This window comes from Staurois parvus, unplaced genomic scaffold (genome assembly GCF_062004578.1).
Source record: "Staurois parvus isolate SC_StPar_1 unplaced genomic scaffold, SC_StPar_1.0 ptg000873l, whole genome shotgun sequence".
In the NCBI taxonomy this organism is placed as follows: Eukaryota; Metazoa; Chordata; class Amphibia; order Anura; family Ranidae; genus Staurois; species Staurois parvus.
The window spans coordinates 180,466-196,244 of record NW_028318669.1 but is presented as its reverse complement, the minus strand read 5'-3'; the positions used below and the strand labels follow the sequence as shown (position 1 = coordinate 196,244).

Below are 15,779 nucleotides of genomic sequence, written 5' to 3'. Positions count from 1 at the left end.
TTGCCATGTTTTCCACTGTCAAAAATAACTAATTGTTCTACTCTGAAATATAACTGTTGTTTTTCAAAATTAAAATCTTAACTGACAAAAAAGTCATTTTTAAAATGTTAAAAAAAACCCTAATTTTTCAATTGTCATTTTTTTTGCCACTGTCAAATATACAGGGGGGCAAAAAAGTATTTAGTCCCCACCAATTGTACAAGTTCTCCCACTTACAAAGATGAGAGAGGCCTGTAATTGGCATCATAGGGAGACCTCAACTATGAGAGACAAAATGAGAAAACAAATCCAGACAATCACATTGGCTGATCTGGAAAGAATTTATTTGCAAATTCTGGTGGAAAATAAGTATTTGGTCACCTACAAACAAGCAAGATTTCTGGCTCTCACAGACCTGGACCTTCTTCTTTAAGAGGCTCCTCTGTCCTGCACTCATTACCTGTATCAATGGCACCTGTTTGAACTTGTTATCGGTATAAAAGATACCTGTCCACAACTTCAAACAGTCACACTCCAAACTCCACTATGGTGAAGACCAAAGAGCTGTCCAAGGACACCAGAAACAAAATTGTAGACCTGCACCAGGCTGGGAAGACTGAATCTGCAATAGGCAAGCAGCTTGGTGTGAACAAATCAACTGTGGGAGCAATAATTAGAAAATGGAAGACATACAAGACCACTGATAATCTCCCTCGATCTGGGGCTCCACGCAAGATGTCACCCCGTGGGGTCAAAATGATCAAAAGAACGGTGAGCAAAAATCCCAGGACCACACGGGGGGGACCTAGTGAATGACCTGCAGAGAGCTGGGACCAACGTAACAAAGGCTACCATCAGTAACACACTACACCACCAGGGACTCAGATCCTGCAGTGCCAGACGTGTCCCCCTGCTTAAGCCAGTACATGTCCGGGGCCCGTCTGAAGTTTGCTAGAGAGCATTTGGATGATCCAGAAGAGGATTGGGAGAATGTCATATGGTCAGATGAAGCCAAAATAGAACTGTTTGGTAGAAACACAACTCGTCGTGTTTGGAGGAGAGAGAATGCTGAGTTGCATCCAAAGAACACCATACCTACTGTGAAGCATGGGGGTGGCAACATCATGCTTTGGGGCTGTTTCTCCACAAAGGGACCAGGACGACTGATCCATGTACAGGACAGAATGAATGGGGCCATGTATCGTGAGATTGTGAGTGCAAACCTCCTTCCATCAGCAAGGGCATTGAGGATGAAACGTGGCTGGGTCTTCCAACATGACAATGATCCCAAACATACCGCCCGGGCAACGAAGGAGTGGCTTCCTAAGAAGCATTTCAAGGTCCTGGAGTGGCCTAGCCAGTCTCCAGATCTCAACCCCATAGAAAACCTTTGGAGGGAGTTGAAAGTCTGTGTTGCCCAGCGACAGCCCCAAAACATCACTGCTCTAGAGGAGATCTGCATGGAGGAGGAGATCTGCATGGAGGATGGGCCAACATACCAGCAACAGTGTGTGCCAACCTTGTGAGGACTTCCAGGAAACGTCTGACCTCTGTCATTGCCAACAAAGGATATATAACAAAGTATTGACATGAACTTTTCATATTCAACAAATAATTTTCCACCATAATTTGCAAATAAATTCTTTCCAGATCAGCCAATGAGATTGTCTGGATTTGTTTTCTCATTTTGTCTCTCATAGTTGAGGTCTCCCTATGATGCCAATTACAGGCCTCTCTCATCTCTGTAAGTGGGAGAACTTGCACAATTGGTGTTGACTAAATACTTTTTTGCCCCACTGTAACTGTCATTTTTCAACTGACAAAAAATAATTGTCATATTGCAACCGACAAAAAAAAACTAATTTTTAATTGTCAAAAATAACTCATATTTTGCCTCTGTCAAAAAAAGCTGTCAATTTTCAATGGTCAAAAAAACTTTTTTTCAACTGTCATTTTTCAACTGTCAAAAATAACTCCTTTTTAACAACAAAAAATAACTGTCATTTTTAAATTGTCAATAAAACCATAATTTTTCAACTTAATAAAAATAATTGTCATTTTGAAACTTCAAATAAACCCCCTCATTTTTTAATTGTCATTTTATTGCCACTGTCAAAAATAAATGTGACAAGCATGCAGCCAGTGAAGGCGGAACACTCGGACCTCCTGCATGCTTGTTCCTGCTCAGTGACACACTAGGGAGTGAAGTGAGGTTTAGGATGAAGATGACGGCCCCGACACCTGCAGCTTTCTCCACAAATCACTCCTGTATCCTGCCCTTCCTCCTATTGGCTGAGTATTGCACCAATCACCAATCAGATCATCCCCCTTGTGATGTCTCTGGGCGGATCTCTCACATCTGGCTCCTCCCACATATCTTTATACAACTTCCCACTACATATACCCCGGCATGGAGGGGCTGAGTGAAGGTGGTGGTGAAGGTGTGGAGGTGTCGGATCGGGTCACACAGATCATAGAAGGCGATCCGCCCGGCCTCATAATCCAGATCTATCCTGACTCTGGTACTGGAGACACCGCCGGGGAATGGGGTATTATTACTGTCATGTATCACTGAATACTCATCACTCCCCAACCACCCCCACCTCTCCAACACCCAGGACTTCTTATTACATCCAATCACTGACTGACCTCCTCTCCTGTCTATATTGGGGTAACACATCCCGACTCTCCAGTACAGTGCCCCCCCGACATCCACGTCCCAGTAATGTCTCCTGGAGGAGAAGCTCTGACTGCTCATCACCTGAGGACAACCCTGGAACCTCTCTGGTGTTTCTGGATGATTCTGATGTAATAACCAGGAAGCAGTTTTCCCGTCATCTGATATATGTAGACCATTACCAGCTGTCCTCACATCCAGTAATATGTCTGTAACCCCCAACACCCCCCATGTTTGCTGTACAACCCCAATATTTGGTCCTCCAGTGGGGGTGGGTTTGAGGCGTTTCCTGGATGGTGGACCATTGATGGGACCTTTGCCCTTTGTAGTAGAGTGTGGAGAGACATGTGTGCCTGTACATTTCTGTACATTGACCCCAGACATGATATCAGATAAACCCGTGTGTAATGTGTGTGAGATCCCCCCCACATCCCCATCCCCTCCATCATGGAGGAGGTTCTCATGTCTCTCTCTGTCCTCATCATCTCCATCCTCAGTATCACACAAGTCACCTGTGTCTGATTCCTGTAGGACAGTCAGTGGATCCGTCATGTTACAAAGCTTCTCAATGTCCCTCATCTTCCTGGACAGCTCCTCCTTCTTTATTTCCAGATCACGAATATAATCCAACATGGGACGGGAGACGCTCTCTGCCCACCCGGAGATGTCCCTCAGGACTCTCTTCTCCAGGTCTTCCAGACGTCTCCTGAGGTCTCTGAACAGGGAAGTGACTCTCTTGGTTTCATCATCTGCTTTTCCTTGTACTTTCCTCCTGCGTTCCTGCAGACTCTGGACTCTTTTCTCCATCTCCTCTCTCTCTGTCATCAGTTTCTGCAGAACATTCCTCAGATTCTTCTTCTTCATCTCAGAGGCCTCCTCCAGAGTCTCCACCTGGTGTCCCCGATGTTCTCCGGCCAAACTGCAGGACACACAGATGCAGGTGGAGTCCTCGGTGCAGTAATACTCCAGGATCTTCTTATGGATGGAGCATTTCCTGTCCTTCAGGGAAGTGGTGGGGTCACATAGGACGTGTTCTGGTGACTTGCTGTGGACTCTCAGGTGGTTGTCACACAGAGAAGCTTCACACAGCAGACAGGATTTCACAGCCGGTACAGGAGTGTGAATACAGTAAGTACAGAAGACCCCGGACTCCTCCTGCTCTGGATGGGTAGACTGGAAGTTCTCCACTATGTTACGCAGTGTTATGTTCCTCCTCAGTGCAGGACGTTCCTGGAACTCTTCTCTGCATTCAGGACAGGAATAACCTCCAGACCCCTCCAGTGTATCCAACACACGGCCAATACAGTCCCGGCAGAAGTTGTGTCCACATCTCAGGGTTACAGGATCTGTATAAATGTTCAGACAGATGGAACATTCCAGCTCCTTCCTCAGATCAGAAGACGCCATCGCTGAGAGCAGAAGACAGAATGACGCGGAAAGTCTCTGACACTCCGTATCCAATGTGACCCGTTCTGTACCCTCCTACACGAGGCGAGGTGTACATTCCTACACAGGGAGAGGCTGGGACTGAGACACGTAGCTAGAAGAATTCTTCTACAGAAGGACACAGACATGTAATAAGTAGTGACGGGTCCAACACCCCCCTGTTCGGTTCGCGGTCCAACATTCCAACTTGACGAAAGTTCAACCGCAAACTTTGAACTCAATGCAAGTCTATGGGACTGGAACTTGTAAATGGAAAAGTGTCCATTCTGAAGGCTTTTATGCCAGTTATTGGCCCCAGAAGTGGTATGGGGACTCGGGGATGGCTCTGAGGGACAGGAATCATAAACAAATGAAAAATGTAATTATCATGCCTGGGGGGTCCCCATAAACTCCCTGCAAAGTTGCACATCTGTACAATGTATAGGACCTGCTGCAGCACGACTGACATTTATATTTAAAAAAAAAAAAGATGTGTGGGGTCCCCCCTAATTCATAACAGACCCTTTAGGTCCGGTGGGAAGATTAGGAGGGACCCCACAGTGACATTTTTTTTAAAGTGGGTGGGGTTCCCCCTAAAAGCCAAACCAGGCCCTTTAGACCTGATAGGCCTTCTAAGGAGAACCCCACACCCACAAAAATAGATGGAAAAAGTGTGGGGTCCCTCCTAACTTCATACCAGACCCTTGATCCGAGCACAGGCCTGGTAGGCCTGGAAGGGGAGGATGAAAAAGTGGCCCTCCCCTCCCTGGACCTTACCAGGCCACATGCCCTCAGCATGGAGACAAGGGCCTCTTCCCCAAAACCCTGGTTGTGGGGGTCTGCAGGCAGGGGGCTCATTACCATCAGGGTACCCCTTTAAATAAGGGGGCACCCTGATGCTTCCCCCTTGTGAATGAGTAAGGGGTCCAATATAAATAAAATTGTGCCTTGGGTGTTGGTGGGGCCCTAAACCAAACAGTTGGAAGCGACCATAATCAGGACTGAGGAATAGGATAGCCAGCATAGGCAGTCTTCAAGGGATCCCAGATCCCTAACAAATGGAAACAGTTACATCAGCATCAGGGACAAGAGAGTTGCTGTTGATCCAGGACTGATTCATGTTGATAAATGTCAGCTGGTCAGCGGAGTCTGTGGACAGACGCACTCTTTTATCCGTCACAAAACCTCCAGCAGCACTGAATGTCCGTTCGGAAAGCACGCTGGGTGCAGGACAGGTCAGTACCTCGATGGCATATTGAGCAAGTTCTGGCCAGTGATCCATCCTCAAGACCCAGTAACCCAGTGGATGTTCAGCTGGAAAGGTCTCCAAGTCTGCTCTTGCCCCTAGATAATCCTGCGCCATATGATGCAGACCTTGCCGATGGGTGCTTAAACCTAACATCCCTGGGCACTGAGGACTAAAGAACTGTTTGAAGGCATCGGTCAGCCGGCCACCTTCTCCACCGCTCTTCCTTTGGCAGAACGAAGCCCCAGAAACACGTTGTCCAGGAAATGGTAACCTCCCATTGTCTGGAAAGGTTCTACACAAATGTTTTTTCAAGGCGTCCTCAAGATGTTTCATCCTCTGCTCCCTCTGTGAAGACTGGAGGAGCTCTGCAACTTCACCCTTGTAACGTGGATCAAGAGGGGTTGCAAACCAGTACTGATCCCTCTCCTTGATAGCACAAATCCTCGAGCCCTTACACAGGCTTTGCAGAGTCAGTGAGCCCATGAGACATGTGGATGGGTGGACCATGTGGATGGCTGGGACATATGGATGTGTGGGACATGTGGATGGGTAGGACATGTGGATGGGTGGGACATGTGGATGGGCGGGACATTTGGATGTGGACAGAATTTTTTTTCACGGTTCAGCAAATGGGGTAGTGAAATGTTCCTGCTGAAATGATCAGGTGGTGTACTGCTATCAGATGGGGTGCAGGACCTGTGGCCCCCATTGCTGTACCATCACTCCTCTCAGTGGAGGCTGTTGAGAAGACCGGATGTATTACAGAGGAGGTAGAGATCCCAGATGAGGACCAAGAAGAAGTCTGCACTGTTTTCGGATGTGGCCCTTTCAGGTACTGTTACCAATGGGTTGCATGGCGGCTCGTCATATGTCTGGTCCAGCATGTGGTGCCCAAGCGGCTGGTGTTTTGGCCACGCTTGATCTGCTTCAGACAGAGACTACAAATAGCAATGCTGAGATCTGCTGCACATGTGTTGGAATAAGCCCACACCAGAGAACTTGTGGAAGTCTGCATGGAGTCAGCAGTGCCCCGCCCCTGAGGAGTTCTGTCATGTGATGCCATCGGTTGGCTGTCCTTACACCTGTCCCTGGAGGACATCCTGCCTCGTTGGAGTTCTGCCTCCTCCTCACTGTCCTCCTCTGTTCCCTCACCCAAGTACAGTCAGTGACCTCATCATCCCCATCCTCCTCATCACTGGACCCAACTTGGCAGTGTGCTGCGGCTGGGGGAACATGACTGCCAATTTCTTTTCCCTCACTGGCGCCCCCTCTCTCTAGGCTCACGTCACTCCTTTCCTCATCCTGGGAACCAACATCGGAGCATTCAGATTGCTGCCCATCCTCCAGCAGCATGGGACTGACACCAGGATCACATGATTGAGGTGACTCCTCCATGCATGATGGTGGGGCTACGGAAGGAGCAGCTGTGGTGGACAAGGAGCCTGTGGAACAGGCCGCTTTGGCAGCTGCGGTGGAAGGCAAAATAGTATGATCCTGGGTGACAGAGGATGAGGAGGATGAGGATGACTGAGTTATCCCCTCCCCCACCTCTTCTGCATGTTGTGGCTCAATAATACGGCCAGCACCAGAAACAAAGCACAAGCGTGCCCTGCCTGCAGAGGGTCCACCATGTCCACGGCCACCACTGGTCACTGTGGACACAGAGGCTGCTTGCCCTCTCTTAGCTGCCTGTGAGAATCTGCCTCTCCTTCTTGGCCTTTCCGACATGATGGGGATTTTAGGGGATTCCCCCTTTATTTTCTGTGGGGGATGGGATTTTGGTGCTGGGGTGCAATATGTTGTGCTTGGCGCACTATAGACTGGGGGGGGTTTATTGTTTTTACTGAAAATTGGGGTTCAGTAACTATGGATACTTTCATGTGTTTTGGCCGCGGCAGGAAAAAAAATGTAAAAAAATTAAGAAAGAGAAGAAAAGAATTGTGATGTAGAAGGAGGAACACCTGCGGCTGAGAAGGGGGACAGCAATGACACCCCAATATTTCAGCTGCTGTGACAACAAAAGGGATCTACTGCTGATACAGAAGGAGGAACACAGACGGGGCAGCAATTATGCCGCAAATGGTTTTAGTTCTGCAGCTGCTGCAGCCAAAACATTAAATAAAATACAATTAAAAAAAGAAAAAGAAACCAGTGCTGACGCAGGAGGAACACCGGAGACAAAAAAGGGGAACACTAAAGATGCAGCAACAGAACCTGATACTGACAAAAAACAAAATCACAAAGAAAAAAAATGGGAAGAGCAGTGATGCAGAAGCATTGTAAAAACAACACACTGACACCACAACACTGACACCACGACACTGACACCACGACACTGACACCACGACACTGACACCACAGCACTGGTACCACGAAACTGACACCACGACACTGACACCACGACACTGACACCACGACACTGACACCACGACACTGACACCACGACACTGACACCATGACACTGACACCACAATACTGACACCACAACACTGACACCATGACACTGACACCACGACACTGACACCATGACACTGACACCACAACACTGACTACACCCTCCTAACACACCACTAACTAACCTCATCTAGCTCATTAACACCCAATAAGCAGCCTTGTATGGTGTGGGGGCGTGGACTTGGCCGTACGTCATGATTGGCCAAAGTCACCAGATCTTTGGCCAATCTTGGCTCTTCCTGTGAACTCAGCTGTGATTGGCCAAAGCACCTGACCTGTGAGCACTGCATTGTGGGACACGGGGGGAGCAGCCCACCAAATGCCCCAGATGTTGGTGTGTTCAGGGAACACACGACCACCGAATGTCCGACTCGCACATATAGCCCCCCCTAGTGGTGGACAGTGGAATTGTCGCTCCTCGCTCTATATCCATCTTTTGTCATTTTCCTGCTGGATGTTGTAGAAGGATCTGGATTTCTCATTAGAACTCGGATAGAAAACCCATTTTCAGTCTGGAAGAAGCCGGACCTCCGTGAAACGCGTAGATGAAGGCAAATATATTGTGTTGGCTTTCTGTGGTTTCTAAACCTGCGATCCATTTATTTCAGTGTTTATGTATTTGCTGGTATTTACAATTGTTTGTATACAATAATCTCAAATTTTTTACCTGTTAGTAGCTGGAATTATTATTATTATTATTACATGGAGTTTATATAGCGCCAAAGGGTTTGCTCAGCGCTGTACAATAGAGGGGGGACAATACATGGCACAATACAACAATAACAAACAACGTACGAGGGGTAAGAGGGCCCTACTCTTTCGAGCTTACAATCTAGGAGGGAGGGGGTAATGGTACAGTAGGAAGTGGCTGAGGGGAATGAGGGGTGGGAGGAAAGAGGGAGAATGGCCGTTAGGTGAGGGTGGGGTAGGCTTTCCTGAAGAGATGGGTTTTGAGGGAGCGCCTGAATGTGAGGAGGGAAGGCGACAGTCTGATGGATTGGGGCAGTGATTTCCAGAGGATGGGGGAGGACCTGGAGAAGTCTTGCAGTCGTGCATGGGAGGAGGAGACCAGTGAGCAGGAAAGAAGGAGGTCCAGTGAGGAGTGAAGGGTACTGGGACCCCAACAGAGAGGGGGAGGGAGGGGGAGGTGGCACCATTGTAGGTGACGCTGAAGGAGCGTCGGGATAGGTAGGATGAGAACAAAGAGAGAGCAGTATCTCTGATGCCAAGGGAGAGTAGTTTATTAAGGAGGAGGGGGTGGTCAACTGTGTCGAAGGCCGCAGAGAGGTCCAGGACAAGGAGGACAGAGTAGTCGCCCTTGGCTTTGGCGTTTAGTAGGTCGTTAGTGATTTTGAGGAGGGCGGTTTCAGTGGAGTGTAGGGGACAGAAGCCGGACTGTAGTGGGTCAAGGAGGTTATTGTCAGTAAGGTGGGCGCTTAGGCTATCGTAGACTATGCGCTCAAGGAACTTGTAGGTGAGTGGCAGCAGGGAGATGGGTCTGAGGTTGTTGGGGTCAGCGGGATCCAGGGAGGGCTTTTTGAGGATGGGGGTGATATGCGCGTGCTTTAGGGGGGAGAGGAATGCGCCAGTAGAGAGGGAGAGATTGAAGATGTGGGTGAGGGAGCAGATGAGGGAAGAGGGGGGTGACCGGAGGAGTTGAGAGGGGATAGGGTCCAGGGGGCAGGTAGTGAGGCGGGCTTCTGAGAGGACTTTGGCGACTTCCTCAGTAGTGACAGGGCTGAGGGAGTGCAGTGCAGGGGGGGTTATGGTGGGCGGGGCCTTGGGAGAGGTGGGGGGCAGTACGGTTGTGAGGGCAGAGGAGGGGGGAGATGAAGGGGTGACGGGGTGGGGAGGCTAGGTGGGGAGGTAGATTGCAAGTTGATGATGTCCTTACGGATAGCGTCAATCTTGTTGTGGAAATGGGTGGCAATCTCGTGGGCGGTGAGAGAGGTACTGAGTGGAGGAGGGGGGGGAGAGCAGGGAGTTGAAGGTGGAGAAGAGTCGGCGAGGGCAGGAGGAGAGGGTGTTGATCAGGTTAACAAAATAGGCCTGCTTGGCGGCGTGGAGGGGGGAGGTGTAAATGAGAAATGCCGATTTGTAGAGGCAGAATGCATGATGGGACTTGGTTTTGCCCCATAGTCTCTCCAGTGTGTGACTGCGACGTTTGAGGCGTTTAGTGCTGTCATTCTGCCATGGTTGGAGCGGTCTGGGTTTGATGATGCGTGTGGTTAGGGGTGCCAGAGAGTCTAGGGCAGCTGACAGTGAGTCGTTGTACAAGGTGGTGGCTATGTCAGGACATGACAGTGAGAGGATGCTGTCGGGTAGGCGGTCGGCGGTCGAGTGGAGGGGGGCCGGGGTTAGGTTGCGGAGGTTGCAGCTGGTGATGGTTTGGTGTTTTTGGGGGGGGGAGTTGGGGGAAGGGGAGATGGAGAACGTGATGAGGTGGTGGTCGGAGAGAGGGAAGGGAGTGTTAGAGAACTGGTTGAGGGTACAGACGTGGGAGAAGACGAGGTCCAGGGTGTTCCCTCCGATGTGGGTGGAGGATTGAGTGTGCTGTGTGAGCGCGAAGGAGGAGGTTAGGTGGAGGAATTGGGAAGTGGCCGGGTTGTTGTCGTTGATGGGGATGTTGAAGTCCCCGAGGATGATGGTCGGTAGCTCAGAGGAGAGGAAGAAGGGGAGCCAGGCGGCGAAGTTGTCCAGGAAGTGGGGTATGGACCCAGGAGGTAAGTAGATCACTGCGATCCTTAGGGGGGTGGGTGAGAAGAGTCGGATGCAGTGCACCTCAAAGGAGATAAAGGATAGAGAGGGTGGGTTAGGGAGGACCTGGAAGGTGCTCAGCGGTGATAGGAGCAAGCCGACACCACCACCTCTGCGATCGCTCAGTCTTGGCGAATGGGTCCAGATGAGACCTCCATGGGTGAGTGCCGCAGGGGAAGTGGAGTCAGTGGCCTGTACCCAAGTTTCGGTGATGGCTAGGAGGTTGAGGGAGCGGGAGATGAAGAGGTCATGGATGGCTGTAAGCTTGTTGCAAACCGAACGGGCATTCAGGAGTGCAACCGAGAGAGGGGGGATAGATATGGGGAGGAGGGGTACATGTATGAGGATGAGGGGATTGCGTCGGCTGGCGTGAGAAGGGGGGTCTCCGGGGGGGGGGGTGAGGTGGTGAGGGGCCAGGGTTCGGGGAGATGTCCCCAGCTGATATGAGAAGGAGGAGGGTGAGGAAGGTGGCGTGGGAACGGGAGGTGTAGGAGCGTGTGGGTCTGAAAGTGGTGGCAAGTGGGTCAGCGGGGAAGTGGAGTAGCAGGAGGAGGTGGTGGGTGCCGTAGTGGGGGGAGGGGAGAAGTGAGGGGGCGATATAGAGCTGCTTAGCGGGGGTGGGTGGGTAGAAGGAGGAGGTTTTAGGGATGGGGGAGAGGAGGATGAGGAGGAGGAGCGCGGGCGGCATGTTGGGGTGAGCGGGGTGCTGGAAGGGTCGGGGGGTGAGGGGGTGCTGGTCAGGGATGGCGAAGCAGAGTGTCCAAAACGCCATGGGAGGTGAGAGGGTGCAGGATGGTGAAGCAGAGCGTCAGAAGCGCTGTGGAGGAGTCTATTGCGTTCTTCTGTGAGAGAGAGGGAGAGTGGAGGGCAGCAGGGTCAGCAGCAGGTTGGTAGTAGTCTGCAGGTGTGGTAGGTTGGTGCCCGTGGGTGTGGCAGCACATCATCAGGCATCAGGGATACAGGTCAGGGCAAGGTGATGTGGGGAATCTGTATCACCGTGGGAGAGTCCATTTGAGTCCTTCTGTAGGGGAGAGTGAGGGTGGAGGGCGACAGCTGGTTGGCTGCAGTCTGTGGGTGCAGTAAGCTGGCGTCTGTGGGTCCTGTGGCACGTCTTCAGTGGGTCTTGTGGTTCGGCGAGCGGAGGGGTCGTAGGGTGCGATGACTGGGGGTGTTGGTAGGCACGGCGACTGGTGATGCTGGTGGCTCGGTGACTGGAGTTGTTGAGGCCAGGCGTCGGGTGTTGAGGGCTCAGCATCGGGAGGCGCTGAAGGTGTAGAAGGGCGCAGCGTCAGGAGGTGTTGAAGGGTCATCGTCAGGGTCGAGCGGAGAGTTGCGGTAGCGAGCGTCGGCCCTACGTGGTTTGCGCTCATCCGTGATCTGTTGCGGCTGGTAGGAGAGACCGTGGCTTAAGGGGTCATGGTGGGCCACGAGTCGCCGGGGCTTCGCCAGAGGGAATAACATGCCGGAAGGCAGGGTGGTGGGCTAGCGGTCCTAGGTGGGGTGGCTGGCTGGTAGTCCCAGGTGGGGTGGTGGGCAGGGGATCCCTGGTGGGATGGTGGCCGTGCTATCCCTGGTGGGGTAGTAGCGATCCCTGGAGGGATAGTGGCTTAGGGTCCCTGGTGGTTTGGGGTTTCCGGTGGATGGTGGGATCCCTGAGTGTGTCCCTGGTAGCTGGCGGTGGGATGGTGGTTGAGCTCCCTGGTGGGTAGTGGGTGCCCCTGGTGGAGTACCTGGTGTCCTGGGTCCTGGAGCGTCGGGGTGGAGGTGGATCCCTCCTAGGTTAGAAGGACCATTGGTGGTGGTGGTAGCTTCCCTGGAGGAGCGCAGGCGTCCCGCCGCGGCCACAATTCCCGCCATGATTCCAGCCACGGCCGGCAGGAGACACCGTGGCTTCGGGTGCCGTGGTAGGCCTCAAGCCACTTCGGACCGCCAGAGCTCCGCTGGAGGGACGGAGTGTCTGTGGGTGTTGGTGGGGACCTCGACAGCAGGCTCATGGGCCCGGTTGGCAGCGGATGGAGCGCAGGGGCGCCGGAGCTGGCGACCAAGTGGCTGCTCCGGGTGAGCTGGTACCTGGTGATCGGGGATGGACCCAGGGTCGGTGAGGGGGACCCTGGGGAGGCTGGCTGATCGGTGGGGACCGGGGAACGGAGCGGCAGCAGCCCGGGCTGATGCCCGGCAATCCTGGTCGGCCGCGCCAAAAATCGAGGTCGCGGCTTCGGTTGCCGGGTAGGCCGCAAGTCCCGGAGCTTCGGGAGAAAGGTCCAGTGGCCTTCCCTGGCTGACAAACGGGGACCGGAGAGACGTGGGGCCCCCGTCAGGGTCCGCTGCCGCCCAAATGGTAGCGGATTGGGGCCAGGGGAGCGGGAGCTCGCCGGCACACGTCCGTCTCGTCGGATGTCCTAGTGACGATACTGATGAGTGATGGATCATTCAGATGTGTGTGAGTCTGCTGTGGACTGGTGCAAGGGGCCCCTGGAAGCATGGAGCCAACCTTCAGGGCAAGGAGAGAGCTGCAGGATGTCCAACCTGGGGAGGGGTGTTGTCGCCCCCGGCAACGCTGATGCAGGGAAACCAGTAGCTGTTGTGGGAAATGTGAATGTGTCACGGCTGGAGAGAAGGTCCAGCAGAGAGAAGTCCATGCTACATGGCAGGAGAGACGCTGACCAGAGGCCGGGACCCAGAGTGGTTGTCCATAGCAACACACAGGAGGCCAGTGGGGCTGTCTGTGTACCGGGGGCCACGTCTTACAAGGATCATGTGACCAATGGTTCTCCTTCTTCTCATTCCGTGTTCAACCACAAGGGATTCTTATTCCATCTTCTACTTGTATCCTCAAAGGAAATGATAGAAACCCCCAGAGTGCATTATCCTCAGTATATCCACTGAATGGGGGGCTGGTCACATGACTCCTCACATAGAGACACCAACACCTCTCCTATTCCCCCGTCTCTCCGAAAGGGAACCTAGCCAGGAATATGAATGGCCCAGTCATGTGACCAATGAAGCCAAGATTCAGCAATACCAATCCAGTCCTAGTTCTCTTCATTCACCGAACCTTCCAACTCACCGATTGTGCTGGGCAGACGTCTGACATTGGGGAACAAACACTTCCATTCACTGACACCTTGTTCATTCACCGACACCTTGTTCATTCACTGACACCTTGTCCATTCACTGATACCTTGTTCATTCACTGACACCTTGTTCATTCACCGACACCTTGTTCATTCACTGACACCTTGTCCATTCACTGATACCTTGTCCATTCACTGATACCTTGTTCATTCACCGACACCTTGTTCATTCACCGACACCTTGTTCATTCACTGACATCTAGTGCATTCACCGACACCTTGTTCATTCACCGACACCTTGTTCATTCACCGACAACTTGTTCATTCACTGACACCTTGTTCATTCACTGACAACTTGTTCATTAACAGACACCTTGTCCATTCACTGATACCTTGTTCATTCACCGACACCTTGTTCATTCACTGACACCTTGTTCATTCACCGACACCTTGTTCATTCACTGACATCTAGTGCATTCACCGACACCTTGTCCATTCACCGACACCTTGTTCATTCACTGATACCTTCTTCATTCACCGACACCTTGTTCATTCACTGATACCTTCTTCATTCACTGACACCTTCTTCATTCACCGACACCTTGTGCATTCACCGACACCTTGTTCATTCACTGACACCTTGTTCATTCACTGACACCTTGTTCACACAGATTTTGTGTATTTTTTATTTTCATACAAATGGTACCAATTCCACTGGTTGTTTGTAACATGGGAACCGTCTTATCACCTGCCATAGCCCTCCCCCCCATCTTTCCCCATTCCACCCCCCAATAGGGACTGACCCCGGTCTGATCTGTCTACCCCGTTATAATCAAATTCTCCCTCCCCCTCTCCATCCTAGTTTATATACTCCTCCAGCCTTCCCATAAACCCCTCCCCCAGCACAGCACACCCCTTCCATTTAGGATCCCTGAATTAGTCTGGCCATACATGATACAATCTTCTTCTTCAATCTCCTTTAGATGGACCTTACACTATGTAGTACAAGGGCCGGCCTGATTGCATACAAATTGGAAGTGTTTAGGTCGGACCTCAAATTCTATGGTTTTGGTAAATCTAAAGGAAAATTGTACAAGAAGATTGTCTAATGTATGGCCAGCCTTAGACATCTGTTGGAGAAAGATCTGATCTGCCATAAACAAGTCTATGAATAGGTGAGGCGAGGCTTAGAAGAAATGCTGTAGGACCTGTCGGTGGAATGCGGTTATTTGCAGTTTTCAGGCATTTCGATGCCATCGGTCGGCAGGTATGTGTGGGGGAGGAGCCAGAGATGTCCATGGTGACGCCTGGAACGGCACTGAAATCTGCACAGACGAGTAAATGGCCTCCCCTGATTTTCTGCACTTTGTTCCATACTTTGTACAGGAAGGAAAGCGGTGGGGAGTCGGGCAGATATCGGGTCACAATGGTACATTGAGGGTTATTTATCTCACAGACCAGAATGATGGATCTTCCTGATTCATCGGTAACAATATGGAGGAGTGTGAATGTCAGGGGGTCTGTGATTGCTATCAGCACTCCTCGTTTTCTCTCTGACAGATTGGACAGAAATATATGTGGGAACACTTATGAGTACAGGAAGGGGTGTTGGATTTGTAGAAGTGTAGTGCAGACCTAGAGTAGGGACAGTACCCAACCAGAAGACAAGAAGAACAAGGTTCCTCTATGGTTTTCTGGGTCAGTGAGGAACCTATCCTATTGGATGCTGCCTCCCCATGTGACCCTAGCAGCCATCTTGGGTCAGGCAGATCCTATTGAAGGCCCTGGCTCCCCGGTTTGGTGTGTATTTTGTGAGTTGGTAGAGTAGGGACAGGTACCCCCCGGGTAGGGACAGTACAAGAGGTAAGGGACAGATTCCTGATGAGGAGGGAAAGCGTAGGGTCACAACTCCTTGGACATCCTCCATCTTGGACACGAGACGGCCAGGCCGCACTCTGATCTCTTTACAGACGCTGTCAGTCTGGCTGATCCCCGCTCTCACATTACTGGAACCCGTGAGTGCACCCCATTGGGCAGCCAAACCACCAGGTTGTGCTATAGGAAAAGAAAGGGGCAAACACTGCGCTGGGGTAATAAACTAAAGGCTGCAGCACTATGAGTTCAGATACAGAAACTCAACAGACAAGTGGAAAGGTAAAGTGCA

At 51.5% G+C, this 15,779-nt stretch overlaps 1 protein-coding gene across 1 annotated transcript; it reads right to left on the bottom strand.

Moving 5' to 3' along the window:
• Nucleotides 1–1,784: 1,784 nt before the first annotated feature.
• LOC149443185 (E3 ubiquitin/ISG15 ligase TRIM25-like) lies at nucleotides 1,785–4,063 on the bottom strand. Its single transcript, XM_089655792.1, has one exon. It carries the CDS (start codon nucleotides 4,061–4,063, stop codon nucleotides 2,333–2,335), a length of 1,731 nt encoding a protein of 576 aa, XP_089511918.1. The 3' UTR covers nucleotides 1,785–2,332.
• Between the last annotated feature and the right edge of the window lie 11,716 nt (nucleotides 4,064–15,779).

Excerpts from the sequence above, each read along its gene's own strand:
- LOC149443185 (XM_089655792.1), bottom strand. The coding sequence starts at position 4,063 with ATGGCGTCTTCTGATCTGAGGAAGGAGCTGGAATGTTCCATCTGTCTG.